At 27.7% G+C, this 20,532-nt stretch overlaps 2 protein-coding genes across 3 annotated transcripts; both read left to right on the top strand.

Moving 5' to 3' along the window:
• Positions 1–256: 256 nt before the first annotated feature.
• LOC105636611 (BolA-like family protein) lies at positions 257–3,989 on the top strand. Its single transcript, NM_001307963.1, has 3 exons — positions 257–319; positions 3,678–3,700; positions 3,794–3,989. The coding sequence occupies exons 1-3, from the start codon at positions 257–259 to the stop codon at positions 3,987–3,989; spliced, it is 282 nt and encodes a 93-aa protein (NP_001294892.1).
• Positions 3,990–6,673: 2,684 nt separating this feature from the next.
• LOC149497778 (Plastid-lipid associated protein PAP / fibrillin family protein) lies at positions 6,674–8,742 on the top strand. Of its 2 annotated transcripts, XM_089718645.1 has the most exons (7): positions 6,676–7,126; positions 7,221–7,336; positions 7,418–7,540; positions 7,788–7,886; positions 7,968–8,012; positions 8,154–8,227; positions 8,470–8,742. In XM_089718645.1, the coding sequence occupies exons 1-7, from the start codon at positions 6,880–6,882 to the stop codon at positions 8,546–8,548; spliced, it is 783 nt and encodes a 260-aa protein (XP_089574771.1). In that variant the 5' UTR covers positions 6,676–6,879; the 3' UTR covers positions 8,549–8,742. The 2 variants fall into 2 exon arrangements, with proteins under 2 accessions (XP_089574772.1, XP_089574771.1); XM_089718646.1 differs by lacking the exon at positions 7,788–7,886 and having other exon boundaries at positions 6,674–7,126.
• Positions 8,743–20,532: the final 11,790 nt, after the last annotated feature.

Here is a 20,532-nt window from a genome sequence, read left to right as displayed (position 1 = left end):
TTATGAGTCGCGATATTTTCAATTAAAGTTTTTATATTTTATTCAGTCATGGTACTATGTTGCATTTCTGTTATATTTCGTTGATGGGCTTGTCGATCAGCCGGGCCTCCCATATAGTCCACTCAAATTAAATAAAAAAAAATGAAAGAAAAAGAATAAATTGCATCGATCAATTAAATTTTTTTGGGGCGCAAGTTAGAACGCAGGGAATCAAAAAAAGCAAGGCAGAGAATCAGAGACGAAGAACAAGAGAGGTATGGGAGTGACAAAGGAGCAAGTTGAATCCGCTTTGAAGTCGAAATTGAATCCTTCACATCTTGTAAGCCCCTTTTTGTTTGTTTAATTTCTGTTCTTCTGTTTTATTTGCTGGAATTTTCTGCTTATATCATGTTATTTTTTATTGATAGTATTCATTTTCTGTTAAATTAGGAATTTGAGTTGCTGGTTTGTTTTTCTTTCGGTATTCATTGAGTTTTTTTTTTTTTCAAAGATTTTTTTCAATTTCAATACCGCTTTTGTCTCATCATTAGCTTGCTTGCTATGTGCTTGAAGTAGCAGTTTGATAATATAACAAAGCATGTGCAATTTTTAAATTGAGGGCAGAATTTAGTGAAATAAAATTGTTGGTGTTTGGAAATTAGGAGCAAATTTGGTTATTCTCTTAATGATCCATGCCTCTGATGCTGTTAGTTTAGGGAGCATGGTCTGGACTAGTTGAGCTACGTGGGAAATTTGAAAGGTAGCATGCATCATTGAATAGAAGAGAACTCCTAGAGTACTGCACTTGTTGTACGTTATATCTGAATGAAAGATTTATAGTCCTTTGGGCTCTTATTCTAGAAAATTCATTTTTATAGCTGTGGTGTCGATATTGTTGTTTCTATCAGTCTGTCGACCTAGTCTTAGTATAAAAAATGTTTTGTGATATGCATCATTTGGAAGAAGAGGTTAGTTATTGATTGTTAATTATCTTTCAATTTTCTTTTCTTGTCTTCATCTCTCTCATCCAAAAAAAAAAAAAGGAAAGAAAAGAAAAAAAAAAAAAGTTCTCCAAATGAGAAAGATTACAATGACTTCTCTATTGCTTTGGAACCAAAGACTTGAGAATGCCTTAAATGAATGGAAACTAGAGTTTATGCAAACATTGCTTGATAGTCTCTATGAAATAAGTGGGAAGATTTTTGTTACAATTTCTTAATAAAGCTGCAAAGGGCAAAGAAGGTTAAATTACTATGGAAGAATATTTGCCACACAGTTACCCTGAAGAAAACTCCCTTTTCTCTCTGGGCTGGTCGATATATACTTAAAACAGAAGAACTAGTGAAAAGAGGTAAAACTTGAATAGTTGGATAATTTACGGACGTTATGTGAAAAATGTAAACCATTTATTGCTATTGGTTGCAAGGTTCTGCATATTCAGTTTGGATTTGAAGTTTCTATTGTTTCTCATATTTACTTTTGAATTTGAAGGCCTTCTAGCTGCTTTTGGTGATTATGGCTGTTATATTAGTTGATCTGTTGGTAATTCTCTACTTAAGAACTCTGAAGCTGCAGACTAAGTCCTTAGTTTTCACTTGTAACTTTTGTTATTTCAATTCTTTGTTTTGTGATGCTTGCTATAATCATTATCAAGATCGTAATGTATTATTAGCCAGCATCTACATTTTTAAATTTTTGACCTTGTGTTTGGTAGTTAAAACTTTCATTAACAACTCAAACTTCTTTTTGGTCATTCCTAAACTTACATGGCGAGGTCATTTGTCTAAGTTCTAAACTGGAATAATTTCCATAATTTTGACCCCTGATTTATGATACTAAAATTCATGATCTGTACAAAATTATGGAAAGTATCAGGGACTTCTTGTGAAGCACAATGGTAGGAGATAAAAAATTTGGGGGTTGATTAGTAATGGATGGGATTCATGTAGCCTGCAGTTTTTTGGAAATAAAAGTGCATGCAGGTCTTAGGAGAAAAATATAGAAGATGCTTGTGGTGCTTAAGAGTATAGTTAATTTCTGATTGAGGTTGATATATTAGAAATAAATTTTCTCTATTTGGAATGCACATTTGGTGGGAGAAATTTTCTTTGTTGAGTCTGTAAAATCAATATTGATTGTGTTCAAGCCTCAGTTAATTCAAGAAGTAGCATGTGAGAAAGAGATTTTGGTGACTATGAGTGGAGATGATAAAACTCGTGGGATCTTTATGATTAAAAAAATTTAAAAGATTTGGTGTACGACTTTCACGTCTAGATTTATATCATCTTGCCAAGCATTGGCAAAATCTGTTTGGTGCAACCTGAGTTATGAATTGTTAAATTGTTTGATTTGCCTCCAGGGATGCAATTTTAGATCTGCTTCATTAGACCTAGCCTTTTTGAGTAAAAGAAGAAATTTTCTTTTAACATTCGGAGAACTAAAAATAGGTAAGAAGACTCTGTCACTTTTACCCTAAAGCTTAGCTCTATAGTTTTGGATAGAATTTACAGGTATAGAAATTGGCATGTATTAACTTTGTCAGGTAGTGCTTGTTTGAGAGGAAAGAACAATTCCTTGTAGAGCACAAAGAAGCTTTTGTTTGGTTATTAAGATTTAAGAGAATAAGGGAATGTGCATCAAAACTCATTCCAGTACAGTTTCTAATGATCTTCTTCTGGGATTGAATAGTTTGATGCATAATTTATCATTTCTATCCTCTTTACTACTAAAAGGCAAGTTGAATTCTAATGGAGATTATGTGTAATTGAGGGCCTAGTTAAACTGCATGTGGGATGTGCATGTGAAGTTCTTTTGCATGGATTTAAATGCATTAATATTGAAATACATAGGGTTTCCAAACAAATTTGGTTTTCAGTTTACCTCCATATCGATTGCATCCATTTTTTTGGCATACATATCCAATAGGTCCATTCCATATATGCTGTTACAATGATAATGTATCTTAATAGTTTCTTTTGCCTTGCACATGTTGTTCTTGTTCATATATTTCTTTGTTCCTTCCGAATCTCCTTATTTCATATGTGCTTTGAGCGTAACTATAATATTATATTTTTTTTGGTTGTGGTGTGCTCAATAAATTATATGAAGAAAGATCATCTACTTGATATAATATTATAATTTTAAAGGTCACATCATAATGCAGGAGATATTGAACCTCGGTGATAATTGTAACTCATAACTCATAGCTCATACCTAAAGAATTAGTCATAATATTGGTTTTCAAATAATACCTCCATTTAGATTTGTTGAAATGGATCCTAAGCATAAAGTTTGGACATTTGTCCTAAAGTTTATCACAATGTAACTGTGAATTTATAGTATTTATTATTTTCTTTCTGCAAAGAATCTGAATTTGACTTGGTGTGGAAGGGCAGAAAAGATTGAGCTTGACCTGAATTATTGTTTCGTCTCGAAAGAAGACAGACAATGATGCAAATGCTAAATCTTTGTAGATCTTGAGTAGTTCGGGCAATTAATATGCTATGCATATTTTTGTTCGAAGGAAATTTTTTCATGGTTTTTGATATCAAATGTTATAGTGGGTATTTTCACACCTGCATGTGCACAAAATAGACTTGCATCATATATTTGTAATACATATGCATATTATATATGTGCCTGAATATGCATAAACTAACTTTTTGTTGGGTTAACTAATTCTAATTTTGTGGTTCCAGGAAGTAATTGATACATCTGGAGGGTGAGTTCCTTCATGCCTGGTGATATTTGAAATAAAATTGTCTGATTCTCATTTTTATTTATTCTTACATGCTGATAAGATTTCATTGGTCAGTTGTGGTGCAAGCTTTGCAGTTGAGATTGTATCAGAACAATTCGAAGGAAAGAGGTTGCTGGAGCGGCATCGACTGGTCAATGCTGCTTTGGAAGAGGAGATGAAACAGATTCATGCCCTCTCAATAAAGAAAGCTGTAACCCCAGGACAGTGGAAACAACAGCTCGAGTCTGAAAAATCTACATCTGCTGCTTAATTATGCTTTCTGGTTGCTGATAAATATGAATGAGTTGGAAATATAGAAACTTGTTTTTACACTTCAAAATTGTATGGATTTTGTTCAAACCTATATTTAGCCTGAAAGGCATACATACGTGTCTTGCAATTATATCTGATGATTAATTACCTTTGATCTTTGTTGATGGTGATCATTTTAAATTTTACAGCATATCTTCAAGCCTTGCTTTAGTTGGTTGGTCATGATTTCTCAATTATGCAAACAGCTTTTTTGTCTCTTTTTGTTGGCACTAGAAAGTTTTTGAATTGTTCTTCAAATATAGAATATTGATAATAGATATAAGTTTGAATATTACTTCTGCATTTAAATCATATAATGTCTTGAATATGCAAATATTATCTGTCGTTTATACGGGTGTCATTAAACTCGGCTCAGTCTGATGGTTCGACTCGGAGAACGAATAAGTTAGACTCAAAAAAGTAGTCCCATTCGACTTTGGAACCGTCTAAAAACCAATTGAGACATGGTCAGATTGGTTGAACCATTTGACCTGCACAGATCCACATGACCTGAGCTAATTTTATTTTTCTGGTTAAATATGTACCTCCACATCGCGTTTCTCTCAATTCTTTTGCATTTTGATCTTTTTTCCAATTATTTCACTCTCCAAGACTTTCTATATATTTTATGATTCAGTTTAATTTGGTTTATAATGTTATATAGTATAGTTTAATTTAGTTGGTATTTTTATTTGAATGCTATTTAATTTTATATTAGAGCATAATTTATGAACTTATAATTAATTCTACAAGTTATTTATAATTATTTTAATATTTAATTAATATATGTTATTAATATTTTATGATTTATTGATACTAGTGTTTCAGACCATAAACTTAGGCGGTGTTTGATAACATTTTAAATAGTTTTTATTATTTTGACGCTACTTTTATAGTGTTTGGTGATATTATTTTTTATAGTGTTTGGTGACATAGCATTTGAATTAAATTTTAGATATTAAGATAACAACTTTTAAATGTTAAGGTAAGAGTTTTAGCCATTTATAAAAAAATTTCTCTCAAACAGGTACTAACCATACTGGCTGCTGAAATAATTAGAATTAACAGCCAAAAAACTAATTACGGCGAACAAGCTTTTAAACTTTATAGGAGAGCCAAAATTCGTTAAACTCCGCTCTTGGATAAGTTGGGCCCACCATTGCTACGCAGGCACGTGCTGAACGCAAGGACATTCACGCATTAACGACGCTTATGCTTAGCGACTTTGGACCACAAGGACATTCGTATGGCCACATAATCTCGGTGCTGTGGAAAGGGCTCTAAATTTTTTCAAATTGCCGTCCTCCACAGGCCCGGCCCAATAACATCCTTTACAACAATTGTTTGCAATAATTTGATCTAAAGATCACAAGCCTTTTGATTGTGGAGATTGAATCTCAGCCGTACATTTTACTTTAATATGCTTAGTTGCTTACGTGCATACTCCGTTCTGACTTCTGATTCTCTTATCTTATCCTTTCGTGGGAACTCTCAGCCACATGGTGCATAAACCCTATCCGAAACAATATATTCCAAGTACTGGGGGAAAGGTCATGTATATTTTTTATAGTTTTATTAAACTTTTTAATTTATGATCTAAATCTCAAATTTTCCTTTTAAGATCCATTTATTTTAATATTTATTAAAAATTTTTTTTTGAATTAATTTGATTATATTATAAGTATTTTTCTTTTTGAATAATGCTAATTGTATTATTTTCTAATACATATGATTGTTATTTTTAAAAAATTTCATTCTTAATATGGGCATCAGATGTTTGATTGGGAATGAGTAGATTATAAAAGTGACTTTTTAGGAAGTGTATAAATGATTGTATTTGGTTTGCAATTATTAGTTTTACTTTCCTTGCTCTTCTTAACTTAAATGCAATGAATTTACCGATATAAATTTATTATATTTATCTAAAAACACTTAAATTTATATTAAATTTATTATTATTTTTTTTAAATTGAAAAACTAATTTATATTATCTAAACACAAACATATACAAATTCAGAAATATGTCATTTTGAACTAGACAAGGCCATGTTAGTATTTTTAATTTATTAAAAATTAAATGTCGGAACTCAGAAATATTATTGTAAGCTATACAATTTAATCAGCTTCATCTTTCAATAACACCCATCACATTAAGTTTTTAATCTCAAATTAATTAAAATTGGGTACTTTGAATTATCTATTTCCATCATCTGATTTTGATAACCACATATTAGGACTGAATAAATAAATTCACTTTTAAATTTTTAAATTTTATTAATTTAACTTTGTGACGTCCTCAACTTTTATTTTAATTTATTAAAAATCTCACTTTGCAGAATTATTTTATTGAACACTCTAACTTGTAAAATTAGATCAATTAAATACTTTTATATAGTTGAAAAACGTAAAAATTATTATTTCAAAAGTTATGTTAACTACACATCAAATCAATATTTTACGTATAAAAGCTAAAAATTCTAAAAGGTAATGCTTAGTATGAAAATATGTACAATGTTACCAAAATTTATAAATCTAAATGCTCAATAGGACATTGACAAAATTGAAAGTCCATAAAATTAAAATTAAGAAATTGAGGGATGAATTTATATATGTGGCTCACGTGCTCGCTTCATAAATTTATCTCGGTTCATAAATGAATGTAAGTAAGCGTTTCCCCAATTTAATATCCGCTGTCGTTGCTACATGCCAAATTGAAGAATATACAACTGTGAGTCAAACAATGCAAGTCCTCAAGATATTGGAAATCTCAGTTCACTGGCCATGAGTGCATCTTACTTTCTGGTTAAAACAAAACAAAGGAAGCATTTATCATCTTCTTAATCAGTTTCATGGCTATTACTAAGCTTGTCCAACCAGCTTCTCAGGTGGTTTCTCCCATACCCAAAATCACCAAGCTTATGGTTACAACAACTTATAGATCACTGCAATGGCCAAAGGACACAAGATTTGGTGAAGGTGTTATGCCCATTCACATCACCAAAGTTTCAGAACAAAGCTCTGGTTTAGTTAGAGACAGTAAGGAGATAAAAGAAACAATTTCACAAATAAAAAAAGATCTTTACCAGGAAATCCAAGGTATTTTTCCTGACTTTTCTGCCTCATTTTTATTTCATTATATTAATAATTTGAAATGAATGCTGAAATGGGTTTTGTTAAATATTTTTATTAGGAATCAATAGAGGGATTTTTGGAGTTCCATCTTTAAAGAAATCAGAGATTCATGGTTTGGTGGAGATTTTAGAGTCTTATAATTCTACTTCAGAACCTACTTTAAATCTAGATAAGGTAATCAAATCTATGTGGCTGTAAGTGACTTGTGCAAGCTTGCATAAGTAGCTAATACAGTTTTGCTTCTAAAATTGGAAGGTGGATGGTTGCTGGAAACTTTTGTACAGTACAATTACTATTTTGGGATCAAAGAGAACAAAGCTAGGATTGAGAGATTTTATCAGTTTGGGAGACTTTTTCCAGGATATAGATGTTGCCAAGGTATAAGATTCTCAGTCATGATTGATGGTTTATTTTTCACTTCTCCTCCTCCTTGCTGTTATTATCTCACAGTAGAAAGCAAATACTTACTTTATGGTAAACAATTAAACAACCCCACTTCTAAAAAGGTTTTTTTTTTTTTTTCCCCAAAGACAACCCAGTTAGTAATTTATGACAATTTGTGAAATAAATTGATGATTTTGTTTTTTTACTAATTTTGCAAATTTGGGTGATTCAAAAATTGGAGGGCAAAGCAGTTAATGTGATCAAGTTCAATGTTAGAGGATTGAATTTGTTAAATGGGCAGCTAACAATTGAGGCCTCTTTCAAGATTTCATCTAAATCAGTTAATGCTTCTCTACTTTTTGTTCATTTAGTCATCTGTTTTACCCCAAGTAATATAATAATTTTATCTACCCTTTTGCAGAGAGTTGAAATAAATTATGAAAGTTCAAGTATCACTCCTGATCAGGTGTGCAAAATTTTGAAAGAACCCAGTTATGCTTATGAACTAACAAATAGAATTAAATGGCTTATGAACTATCACTCCTGATCATAGTTCTTGTTGGGCTAACTTGGAAATTTGTATGCTGTGTGTTAAAACATCAAGCAGTTGATGAATATGTTTCAGAAGAACTATGATCTTTTGCTTGGCATCTTCAATCCAGAAGGATGGCTTGAGATCACGTATCCTTTCTCGTCTTCATCTTTATATGGATATGAATTACTCTATAAAAATATGAATATGGCTAAATTTTTTCTTGAAAATGAATTTGAAACCCTCCTCTTTTTCAAAATTTTTACTGCAAAAATCTTAAACTTGTGAAATTTAAATTCGGAATCCACTATGTATCTAGATAAAATATTTGAGAAAACACTAATCTCTAATGGCAGATGATGGTTTTTGAGCCTTGACTTGATCACAATAGATATGTTGATGATAGCTTGAGAATAGGGAGGGATGACAAAGGCAACATCTTCATCTTAGAGAAATCAGAAAGAAATTAATGAAGCTTGTGGACACTTTGCTCCTAAAAAGCTTATAATTTAAAACTCAGTTTACAATTATTTTATTGATTCTATTTTCTACAAACTTGCTGATTTTTTTTCAAGATTTCAGTTAAAAACCTTATATGTGTATGTACTAAACAAATAGCTAAATAGAAGAAATTATTAGAATTGAATGATTGGTTACTAGGGTACCATACATGTGCTGTAGCTATATATATATATATATATGCAAGGAGAGTGGAAGATTTCAGGTTTGAGTCTTTTTCATCACGAGAGTTTTTATCAATTTGGTAAGTCTATAAAAAAATTACCCCTTGTTACATAGTTCATAATATTATTTCAGTATATTGAGCCTCCAAATAAATTAGTGTTTTCAAATTCCTAAAAAAAAGTATTTAAATTACATAATATACTTATAATTAACAATAGGAAAAGTGAGATGTATAAGGATTTTAATTTCTTAAATAGACTAGTATTTTTTAGGACGTGCGTTGTACGTTGATTATTCTCGTTATATATTCATTTTTTGTACATTTCTAATTTTTTTTTGTCTATATAATATTAAAGCCTAATTTTTTATTTAGATTAAATTAAATACAATTGGTTAATTTGTATTACACTTTACCGTACAAGTTACTTGTAATTTTTTTGTACTTAATTTTATTTTTATATAATGAAGTGATCTCAAACTGAATTGATAATGGTAATCATTTTGGTTATAGTGGCACTGTTATTTGCATTAGAAAATGGAATATATGTACATATATATAACTTTTTGAACCCTAAAAAGTAACCCTATATAATAAAGTGGTCTGAAACTGAATTGATAATAGTAATCATTTTGACTACAGTGGTAGTATTATTTGCATTAGAAAATGAAATATATGTACATATATATATGACTTCTTGAAACCCCCAAAAGTAACCAAAAACAAAAATATATGGATCTATTTTTTTCAGTTTTCTAAACACTATTTTCTTTTATATCAAGTAGATTTAGGATATAAGAGAAAAAATATCAAGAAAATGAAAAATTTTTAATTATCAACATACTATCTATTTATTCTAAGGGAGATATAAATCTCTTACTAAATTAAAATGACAATAATTATAAATTATTCAATAACGAAAAAATAAAATATAAAAAATTATTATTAAGAATAAACTCTTTTCAGAACTCATCTAATAAAAAAAGTTTCAATGTAAATATATCAACAAAATATTATATATATTTTTAAAATTAAAATTTTAAATTATTCGCCAATCTCACACATATGTTTATTTTATTTAAAGTAAATTTTAAAAAGTAAAAATTTAAAATTTTGAGAGGTTTAATTGTGTGTATTTTATTTGAATATTTATTTTTTAAATATCCAATCAACTTGTACAAACATAAAGAAAAATATTAATGAAAATAATATATATTTTCCTTTTTTATCTCTTAAATAAAATATTACACATATTCAATTTCAAATTTTTATTTTTAAAAAATATATCCAATCATAAATATAAAAAATAAGAACATTAATAAAAAGAATATATATATATTAGTTCTCTCTGAAATAAAATAGTTTAAATTTTAATTAAAATAAAATATATATTTAAAAAATAAAATATTTTAAATTTGAAATAGTTTCAAATATTAAAAAAATAAAATATAAAAATTTACAAATATTTTCTTATCATATATATTTATTAAAAATAAATTTGAAAATAATTAAATTTTAAAATGCTTAAAAATGATAATAGTTACAAATTACAATAGAAAAGAAACAAATATTATTCAGAATAAAAATTTTTTCAAAATTCACCTAATAAAAAATTTTGATGTAAATATATCAATAAAATAATATATATATTTTAAAATTTAAATTTAAATTGTCCGCCAATCCCACACATACATATGTTCATTTAATTTAAAATAAATTTTGAAATGTTTAATTGTGTGTATTTTACTTAAAAATTTATTTTTAAAAAAAATTAGCCAATCAAATCATACGAATAGAAAGAAAAAATATTACTAAAATATATTTTTTTTTTCTTTTTTTTATCTTTGTCCTAAATAAAATATTATGTATTCTATTTGAAAATTTTATTTTTTAAAAATATATCAAATCTAATCATAGAAATATAAAGAAAAAAAAGAATATTAATAAAAAGAATATGCTTTTTTTTTTATTTCTCTTTGAAATAAAATAGTTTAAATAATAATTAAAATAGAAGTAAATATTTAAAAAATAAAATATAAAAAATTTTAAATATTTACTTATCATACATATTTGTTAAAAATAAATTAAAAAATAAAATTTAAAATTTGTAAATGCTTTATTATCTATATATATTTATTTTAAAAAATTTTATAAATATATCCAATCAACTAATAAAATGTAATTTTCTAATTGGTTATAACTAAAGTTATTGATAAAACTTAAAATTTTAAAAATGCTTAATTATATATATATATATATATATATATATATATATATATATAATTTTATAAATATGTCAAGTTAACTAATAAAATGAAATTTTTTTTAATAGGTATGAGTAAGGTTATTTTAGTATATTTTGACATTTTATTTTTTAAAAAAATATCAAAATCAAATCATACAAACATAAAGAAAAAATATGAACAAAGATAATATATATTTTTTCTTATTTTATCTCTCTCCTAAATAAAATATTATATATATTATATTTGAAATTTTATTTTAAATATATCTAATTAAATCATATAAATATAAAGAAAAAAGAATATTAATAAAAAATATACTCTTTTGTATTTTATTTCTCTTTGAAGTGAAATAGTTTAAATTATAATTAAAATAGAATCAAATATTTAAAAAATAAAATATAAAAAATTTCATATATCTTCTTATCATATATATTTATTAAAAATAAATTTGAAAAATATAAAATTTAAATTTTGAAATGCTTAATTATCTATATGTATTTGTTTAAAAAATAATTTTTATAAATATATTCAATTAACTAATAAAATATAATTTTATAATTGAGTATGACTAATATTATTGATAAAACTTAAAATTTGAAATGCTTAATTATATATATGTATTTATTTGAAAAATAATTTTTATAAATATATCTAGTCAATTAATAAAATATAATTTTTTAATTAGACATGACTAAAGTTATTTTAGCATATACTAAATTTTATTAAAGGCACTATCGAAAATTTTATTATTCTCTCTATTCCCACATCTATATATAGAGGAATAAAAAAGTTTAGAACATATTTGTCATTGGATTCCTGTTAGGTCCAAAATAAATTTTTGGATCAATTTATAACAAAATTCTCATTTTAGGATCGATTTAGTGCTATTGTTGGCAAAAAAATAAATTATTATTTCTCTTAATTCTAAACAATAAAAAAAAACTTCTTAGGTAAAATTTCTTTTTATGCATTATTCGATAAAATTAATTGTCTTAATAGATGTTAAAAGAAATAACGTTTCATAATTTATTCTCTTAAAATTTTTTTAAATATAATATATTAGAATTTCATTAAAAATTTGAAATCAATACAAATAATGCATTGAGGACATCCTGAAGATTAGACATAGAATAAAATTATTATAACTAAAATAATTATTGTTTGCTGATTTAATAAGAAATCTTAATAAAATTTAAAAAGCGAACTTGAAAAAATTAATAGATTTCCGAAGTGGCTGGCTGGACAAACTTTCTAAATCTTCCATACATGGCCTAATTTCTATGAACTAATTGCTTATGACGAACAATGAGAATTTGAACCACTAAATCCAATGGAGGAACAAACCACACTACCAGTGTCCAAAAGACAAAGATCATCGTGAATAGCAAACTTGTCCAAATAAAACAAAACAAATCCAAAAAATAAAACAAATACTCCACATAAAATGGAAAGATAACAAACTCCACACAAGATGGAGATAAACTATGAAAAATAACAAAAACATAAATAATATAGATCTATGCCAAATAAACATAGATATGTAACTTATTTAACAAAAAAACACAAAAATTTGGAACAAAAATAAAAAACATAAAATTTGCAACAAAATAAAAAATAATGGGGAGGGGCTGTCACAAAAGACAAGAAATAGCCACTCCCCGAATTTACATTCTTAGTTTTTGTCGAGTCTCTCAAATTTTAAATATAGTTATATAAATTATGCAACCGAATTTTGTAAATAATAAAAGTTCAACCATCTAAAAAACACCTAACTTTGTAACATGTAACAATTGCACCCAAATCCAACTCAACTCCTCGATATACCAATTGCAACTTTTTGATACAATCACACTTTAATTTTAGATTGTCAAAATAGATAATAACTATCTAAACATGCATTTAGAAAATAGATAGAATATGACCTAAATATAAAAATCTGACTTGAATCGAGACAATTTATTTCATTCAGTTTTTTTGGATAAAGTCGAATTGATTTAGGAGGAATTTCTTTTTATTTTTCGATTCTTGATTTGGTCTTTTTTGTAAAAAATAAACAACTCTTTAATTTTTTTTTTATCTAATGTATCCGAATACTCGAAATTTTGTATCCCATCTTCACCTAGGAATATAAGGAGGCCTTACGTATTCATGGGGATAGTGGACTGGCGCCTCCAGAAGTACTCCAATTAATAATGGACTTGCAAATAAAAAGCATTCTCATTTTTTTAAAAATTCATAATAAAAAGTAAAATTTTTAAATATATTTTGAATATCATATTATATTCACATTCAATAGACAACGCATTTATATAATATTATATTTGACACATATTTTAAACAACGGAGTCATTTTTCTTAATTATTAACTTATTTTTTATTGACCAACAACTTATTTTCTTTTCCTGTCTTAAACAATGAAAAATTATAGAAAATATTTTGCTAAAAATTGTTTTACAAAAACAAATGAAAAGTTATTTTATAGAAATAATCGGAATCTTAATTTCATCAATTGTGTGTCTGTACATTTATTCACATTACTATTATTATCTAAGCGGCGTGGGGAAATCACCGTTACCACAATAGTGATTTTAACATTTAACCCTTAATATTTTTTTTTTAATTACAGTATCATCTTGTCACTTTAGTCTTTTCATATCTTTTTAAAATTTTAATATCTTTTCAATTACGATAATGCTAGTATTTTGTTATCGATTCACAATTCTACTCTAATAAATGTGGGGAAATCACAACAATGATTTATTCATTCAATCTTAATATAATACCATCTTTTCACTTTAGCCTTTTGACATCTTTTTAATTACAATAATGTCATTTTCTACGAGTCGATAATTCTATCCTTATGCCTTAAATTTATACAATATTATCTTTTGATTATTTAATAATTTTTTAATGTTAACGAAAAAATATATGAAAGTTATTTGTTAGAATTTGGGAAATTTAAAAACACAAAAAGTAGTACATATTTATATATTTATTAATTTTTTATAGTGAGAAGTTTTTTTGAAAGAGATTTTTTATAATAAAAAGTGATAAAATAAAATAAATATTAAATGTGAATTTTATGTTTGTCATAATAAGTCTGTACTATTAACTTTGGAAGCACAATGTGAAATAAAAATAAAATAGATCTAAGTGCAATAACTTTAATAGTTTTAATAATATTTTTTTCTTGATTATACAATTACAATATTTTACTTTAAATCCTACGAGGCTACAACTCAAATAGCCTCTAAAATGATCAAATATCAACTATTTATAATTTTTGAAAAAAAAGTTTATTTATTTAATATAGCTTTTACATATTGTACTCTCTATTCCATCATATTTCTTTAAAAAGTATAAGGCTGTGTTTGACAACAATAAATATTGACTAGTTAAAATGCTAAATGTGATTTTTTATAGTGCTTGATAACATATCGTTTGAACTAACTTTTAGAGGTTAAAACTTTTATCTAATTTTATTAGTTGACTGGATATATTTATAAAATTTATTTTTTAAGTCAATCATGTGTGGTCTGATTGTCTTTTCACTTATGTGAGGAGTGAGGGGTCTCAAGTTCAAGTCCTCTCAACTGCAAGTGTTTTCACCAATTTTGTGAGTCTAGAGAAGGATTATTCCTTGTTATATAGCTCATTGCGTTATTTTGTCTCATCAAGCCGCCTAATGAATCACAAAAAATATTTTTTAAATAAATACTACAAATAATTAAGCATTTTAAAATTTTAAAATTTATTTTTATTTAATTTATTTTTTTAACAAATATATATGATAATGAGATATGTGAACTTTTTTTAATATGTATATATTAAATATTTAATTCCATTTTGATAATAATTTAAAATATTTTATTTAGGAGATAGATAAAAAAAGAAAGAAAATATATTTTTTTATTAATATTCTTTTTTTATATTTATATGATTTGATTGGATATATTTTTTAAAAATAAAATTTCACATAGAATATATATAATATTTTATTTAGGAGAGATAAAAAAAAGAAGAAAAAAAAGTATATTATTTTTATTAATATTCTTTCTTTATGTTTATAAGGTTTGATCGGATATATTTTTTAAAAAGTAAATTTTCAAGTAGAATTTTACATAATTATACTTACATAATTAAACTTGAGATGACAAGCAATTAGAAATTTTAATTTAAAAAATATATATAATATTTTATTAATATATTTATATAATTATATACATTAAAACGTTTTTGGTTGGGTGAGTTTTGGAAGAGTTTTATTTTTAATAATAATTTTTTATTTTTTTTCATTACAAAATAATATGTAACTACTATCATTTTAGTTTAGTAAGAGATTTTATATCTCATTTGCAATAAATAGATAGCCTATTGATAATTAAATATTTTTAATTTTCTTGATATTCTTTTCTTTTATATTATAAATTTATTTGACTTTAAAGAAAATAGTGTTTGGGAAATTGAAAAACACTAGAACTATATATTTTTGTTTAGGTCATTGTTTGGAGTTTCAAAAATTTGTGTGTATATACATATATTCATTTCTCTGATGCACTGAGTAAGTAATACTGCAACTGTAGCCAAAGTGATTTTCATTATCTATTCAGATCATCTTCTCATTTTTTTTCTTTTACCTAACAATAAAAAATAATTTATTATTATTTTTCATTATAGTTGTATATAAATATTGATTTAGGGTGAGAGCAGAGGTTGGAGATTGTATGATTGATTTGATTTTCTTTTTGGACATCTATTAAAATTTTAAAAATCTGCATTTATAAATTAAAAACTAATTAATGATTAAGTTTAGAGATTGAGTTGAACATTATTTTGAGACCACTTCATTATATAAAAATAGAACTAAGTGCATAAAAAGTAGCATGACAACTAATTTTTACAGTAAAATGTAATATAAATTAACTATTTGTACTTATTTTAATATAAACAAAACTTGTGCTTTAATGTTATATGAATTAAAAAAAAAAGGGTATATATTCAACAAACGTCGTACAAAAGACCAGTATTCCTTAAATATAAATTTTCACTGTTCATACTACTCTCGTTCATTCTCCCGCTCACACGCGTCTCTCTCACAGTCACTGCTGCACTCTATGCCTCTTGTTCCTAAGTCCCAGCCCGCCGGCCGACGATCATTGAGTCACTCCAGGCTTCCGTTCACCTTCATTCCTTCACCGACACACACTGTTCACCCCAGCAAGGATAGGATTGGTTTACAAAACACAACAATCGGTACTCTTTTCTTTTTTAATTATTTCTTTTTGGTTTTCCATTTGAGTTTTCCTCGTGTTCTTTCAATTCCTTGTCTTAGTTTCAATTGCTTAAAGGAATTCAGGGTTCTGTTTGTACGTATTAATAATATTCTTGAATCATTTGTGATGGTACTCGTTTTTTTTATGTATAATGATAACTATTGTATCATTTTAATACTTTCCAGTGGGCAGATTTATGTAAAGCTTACTTGTTAGAAGCCAAGTGGTATTATAGTGGATATACACCAAATCTACCAGAATATACTGATAATGCATAGATTTCTACAACGATTCCTGTGATGTTGGGCCATGCTTATTTTCTTTCAAGAACTCCATAACAACTGATGCCTTGAAAGTCATGATTGTTAGACTCGCAGACGATCTTGATACATCCTCGGTATGCAAGTTAGTTAGTTTATGCAAATCCTCTTTTTCAATTTGTTTCTCCTTATGTTTTTCTTTTAAATTCTTATCATATATTCTCTATATTGTTCTCATTATTTATAGGATGAATTAGAAAGAGGAGATGCTCCACAATCAATTCAATATTATATGTATGAAACTGGAGTTTCAGAAGTAAGAGCTCGTAAGCACATCCGATATTTAATTAGTGAAACGTGGAAAAAGTTTAATAAAGAACGATTTGTTGATTCTCTATTTTCAAATACTTTTGTTGACATGGCAATTAACCTAGCTAGGATAGCATAATGCATATACAAATATCGAGATGGGCATGGAATTCAAAATCAAGAAATTATGTATTGTATTTTATCATTATTGGTTCAACCTATTCCTTATATGCCGAATTTTCCATAGTTTTCATAATTTCTATGTATTCTAGTGTGTAACGAAAAATTTTGGAAGTTTTAAATAAGCTTCATTAGTTATGGACTATTTTGGTTTATGCAATCTGATTGGATAAATATAAAAAAGAAATATGTGAAAAAAACCTTATTTTGCTTTATGTGATCACTTATATGATAGACTTGTACATTTCAATGAGACGATATGGTTTGATCAATAAAAGTGTACCAAATGTGTCATGAGGAAAACAACAAGTGTTGGGATTGAGTAGTTCAATATTTTTCCTTCTTAAGTAAGGTCGAAGGCTCCATCCTCATGGATGGAGTAAATACTTGATGGAAGCATTAAAAATTTAGAGACTTTCAAGTTACTTTTGGAAAGTGACGAGACACGTATGCTGATTTAGACATTATTTAAGAAATCATTTTAATTTTTCTTGATTAATTTGTATGTTGATTAATGCTTTTCAACTAACAACTACAAACTTTTTGATAGGTTTCATTTTTATAGTTATTTTTAGTATTTTTTTTTATCTAAGATTTCTCTTAAGTTTTGCTTAATTTGTTTTATTTTAGTTAAATTTGTTCATGTTTTACAATAAGGCTTCATTGAATTAAATTTCACTTGTTCTTAAAAAATTTTTCAAGATTTTTATAGGAAACTAGCCAAAAATGCAAAAAGAGGATTTTAAGCAATCAATTGTCCATAACTTCCAGCAAGGAGCACGGCCACGGCTTGCTACACAGCACCCCCGTGCTATCTTCAAGGCAAAATCAAAGGGGAGACTGACTCTAGCACAAGTAGGCGTGCTACCCAGCATCCCCGTGCTACTCTGCAGAGTTCAACTTGGGCCAAAATTCCAGATTTAGCCCATGCTGCCTGTAACATCTCTTCCTGGTCCACCCGTTAACCCGAATGAACTGAACCCAAACGCTACAATCTGGTTGACCCTATGTCCGGTCATGCTGATATCATCCTGTATGCTAAATATTATATCATGCCGTTGCTTTCTACATTAGTAAAATGTAGATATGTACTTAATATTTACAAGACATTATACTAGTTTCCAAAATGAAATGGGCCCAACTGTGTGCCCTGTACATGCCATGATAAGGATAGACAGAATAACAATATCAAAATGAGTAGCTACCCTGAAGATTGGGTCTTCCAAAGATGAACTGCAGCAGTTATAAGATAACTCTCTACGGTCCAGTCCCAAAACCTACGAGTTAAATAAGTAACTCGCTGAGCAATAAAACTCAGTGGATATCTCAAAGTATAAAGAAACATGTAAGCACACACATATGTATAAATAAACATGTAAACAGACATATATGTATAACGAAACATATAAGCACACATATCATGATACTTCCATTATTGTACTTGCAGTGCATTATGCAGGATGACTTATGCAATTTTTAGTCAATATAACTGTATGGCTCCATAAGGTTATAGTGAAACCAAAGTGATAAGAGGAACTGCATGAAACTGGATGAATACTGTATGAATGGGCTGCTATAGCCCATATATAATCATATCCACTCAACGGCCTGTAGCCGGAGTACCAAACTGTATGGGGCGCAGATCTGCTCTACTATGTCGCGACATAGCCTTATCTACGTGGTTTCTACCTAATCTCAATGGAGCATATTATCGGTATGTCAAAAGTACAAAACAAAAGCATATTAACTGCTTCCTAAATTCATAAACCATACTGTTTACCTGTATGCTGATAGCCTCGCAAAGTGGACAACTTGCATTATGTTAGTTTCACATCATTTGCATGATTACATTTTGTTTTTATACAGTTGCTCGTGTTGTCTTTTTGTTTTAAAAGGATTGTAGGAATACAATTTGAGCAAAGGAATACAATTGCATAGAAAAAGAGGTCCAAAAGGGCATCAGAACACAAGCCGTGAGAGCGACATTAAAATTTGCATGCGCGAGAAGCACACAAGAGAGTCAGAGAGTTTACAGCCACAAATCGCGAGCGCGACATGAAATTCGCGAGCACGAGTCGTGTTTTTCAGCCTGTGCAGTGTGTACTATTTTGGTCATATCTCTCAATTTATAACTTCGATTTAGGTGATTCAAAAACTCATGGATAGCTAACACATAGAGGAACAAATAACTCTTCTATACCACTTCTTAATTCCATCATTAAAAAGGGTCAAAATCAAGGTGAAGTTAATGGTCAATTCTCCAGCAAACCTGTTTCAGTATGAACTCAATATCTACTTCATTTATTCATTTCATCCCATGCTTTCTCACCATTTCCAGTCCTCTTACTCAACATTAAGCAACATAGCTTCTCATTATCAACACACCACACAAGTTCTCATGCAAGGAAAGTGTTAAATTAAAAGAGATATCAAACTTTCACTTAAAAAGCTTGAAATCTTCTTCTTAGCTTCCTTTTGCTTCTACCTTTGAGCTCACCTCTCCTATACATAAGAATTCTTATGAAGAATCTAAAATATCACTAAATGACTAATTATGAAATTCAAGAAATTCTACTCACTTGGATAGAATAGAGGTTGACTTTAATGCTTGAATACCATTTAAAATTGATGAAGATAAAGATGAAGAAGGTGGAGAAAAGAAGGTGAGTAAAGGAGATGAAGGAGATGAAGATAAAGATGAAAATGGGAAAGTGAAATGGAAGTCTCGGGAAAGCTCCACTATAGCAATGATTTTATGTGAAAAATTATCAATAGGTTACAACTTAATACCTAAACTTTATATTTTAGTGCAAGTAAGTCATAATCCTTATACTTTAATCTTTTTGTTTCATTCAAGTAAGTCCACTTCTGTTCATTATTATAGTAAATCCCATACTACCCCACTCTGGACTCTAATGGCTCGAACCGGATTTTGGTTCAGCTCGACTGAACTCGACTCTATGCAACGACTCGATGCAGTAGGATGTCACACTGCCTACATGGACTTGCATGAAGATCTTTTGGGACGTGACTTATCAGGCTTGAATTCTATTTAGACACTGAGAGAATCCTAATTGAGAAAAAAATGCAAAGTTCAAACAATTTTTTTATCTCCAAAAGATTTTTTCCTCAATAAATATTCAATTTCCTAATCAAATTCGAAGATATTCAAAAAAAAGTATATATAAAGAGAGAGACTAGCTAGTTTATTATTATTATTTTTTATCTTTTGTTCTATTGTTCCTGCATAGTTCTCCCTCTTTAAGATTTCAACTATTCAAGTTGGTGCCAAGATTTAAGGAAGTCGCTCGAGCCTATCGTCAACTAGTTTTTATTTCTATACTCGCTTCTTGTTTATATTCATTATCAGATTATTTACAAGCTTATTTGGGTTTAATTTAATTGCTATGTTGAACTAAATATTTTTACTAGGGATATGATGTAGCTCAAATTCAATTGCAGTTTATAATATTAGATTTGATTTTCTTTATTCAAGTAAAATTT

This window comes from Jatropha curcas, chromosome 3 (assembly GCF_041381405.1).
Source record: "Jatropha curcas cultivar XTBG-Jc1 chromosome 3, XTBG_Jcur_1.0, whole genome shotgun sequence".
NCBI classification, from domain to species: Eukaryota; Viridiplantae; Streptophyta; class Magnoliopsida; order Malpighiales; family Euphorbiaceae; genus Jatropha; species Jatropha curcas.
The sequence above is the reverse complement of the archived record's forward strand: the minus strand, read 5'-3'. Positions and strand labels throughout refer to the sequence as shown.

Bases quoted from the DNA above. Each gene is read 5' to 3' on its own strand.
- LOC105636611 (NM_001307963.1), top strand. From the start codon at position 257: ATGGGAGTGACAAAGGAGCAAGTTGAATCCGCTTTGAAGTCGAAATTG. The intron at 320-3,677 runs GTAAGCCCCTTT...TTGTGGTTCCAG, and splicing joins AATTGAATCCTTCACATCTT to GAAGTAATTGATACATCTGG. The intron at 3,701-3,793 runs GTGAGTTCCTTC...TTCATTGGTCAG, and splicing joins GTAATTGATACATCTGGAGG to TTGTGGTGCAAGCTTTGCAG.
- LOC149497778 (XM_089718645.1), top strand. From the start codon at position 6,880: ATGGCTATTACTAAGCTTGTCCAACCAGCTTCTCAGGTGGTTTCTCCC. The intron at 7,541-7,787 runs GTATAAGATTCT...CAAAAATTGGAG, and splicing joins AGGATATAGATGTTGCCAAG to GGCAAAGCAGTTAATGTGAT. The intron at 8,013-8,153 runs GTGTGCAAAATT...AACATCAAGCAG, and splicing joins CAAGTATCACTCCTGATCAG to TTGATGAATATGTTTCAGAA.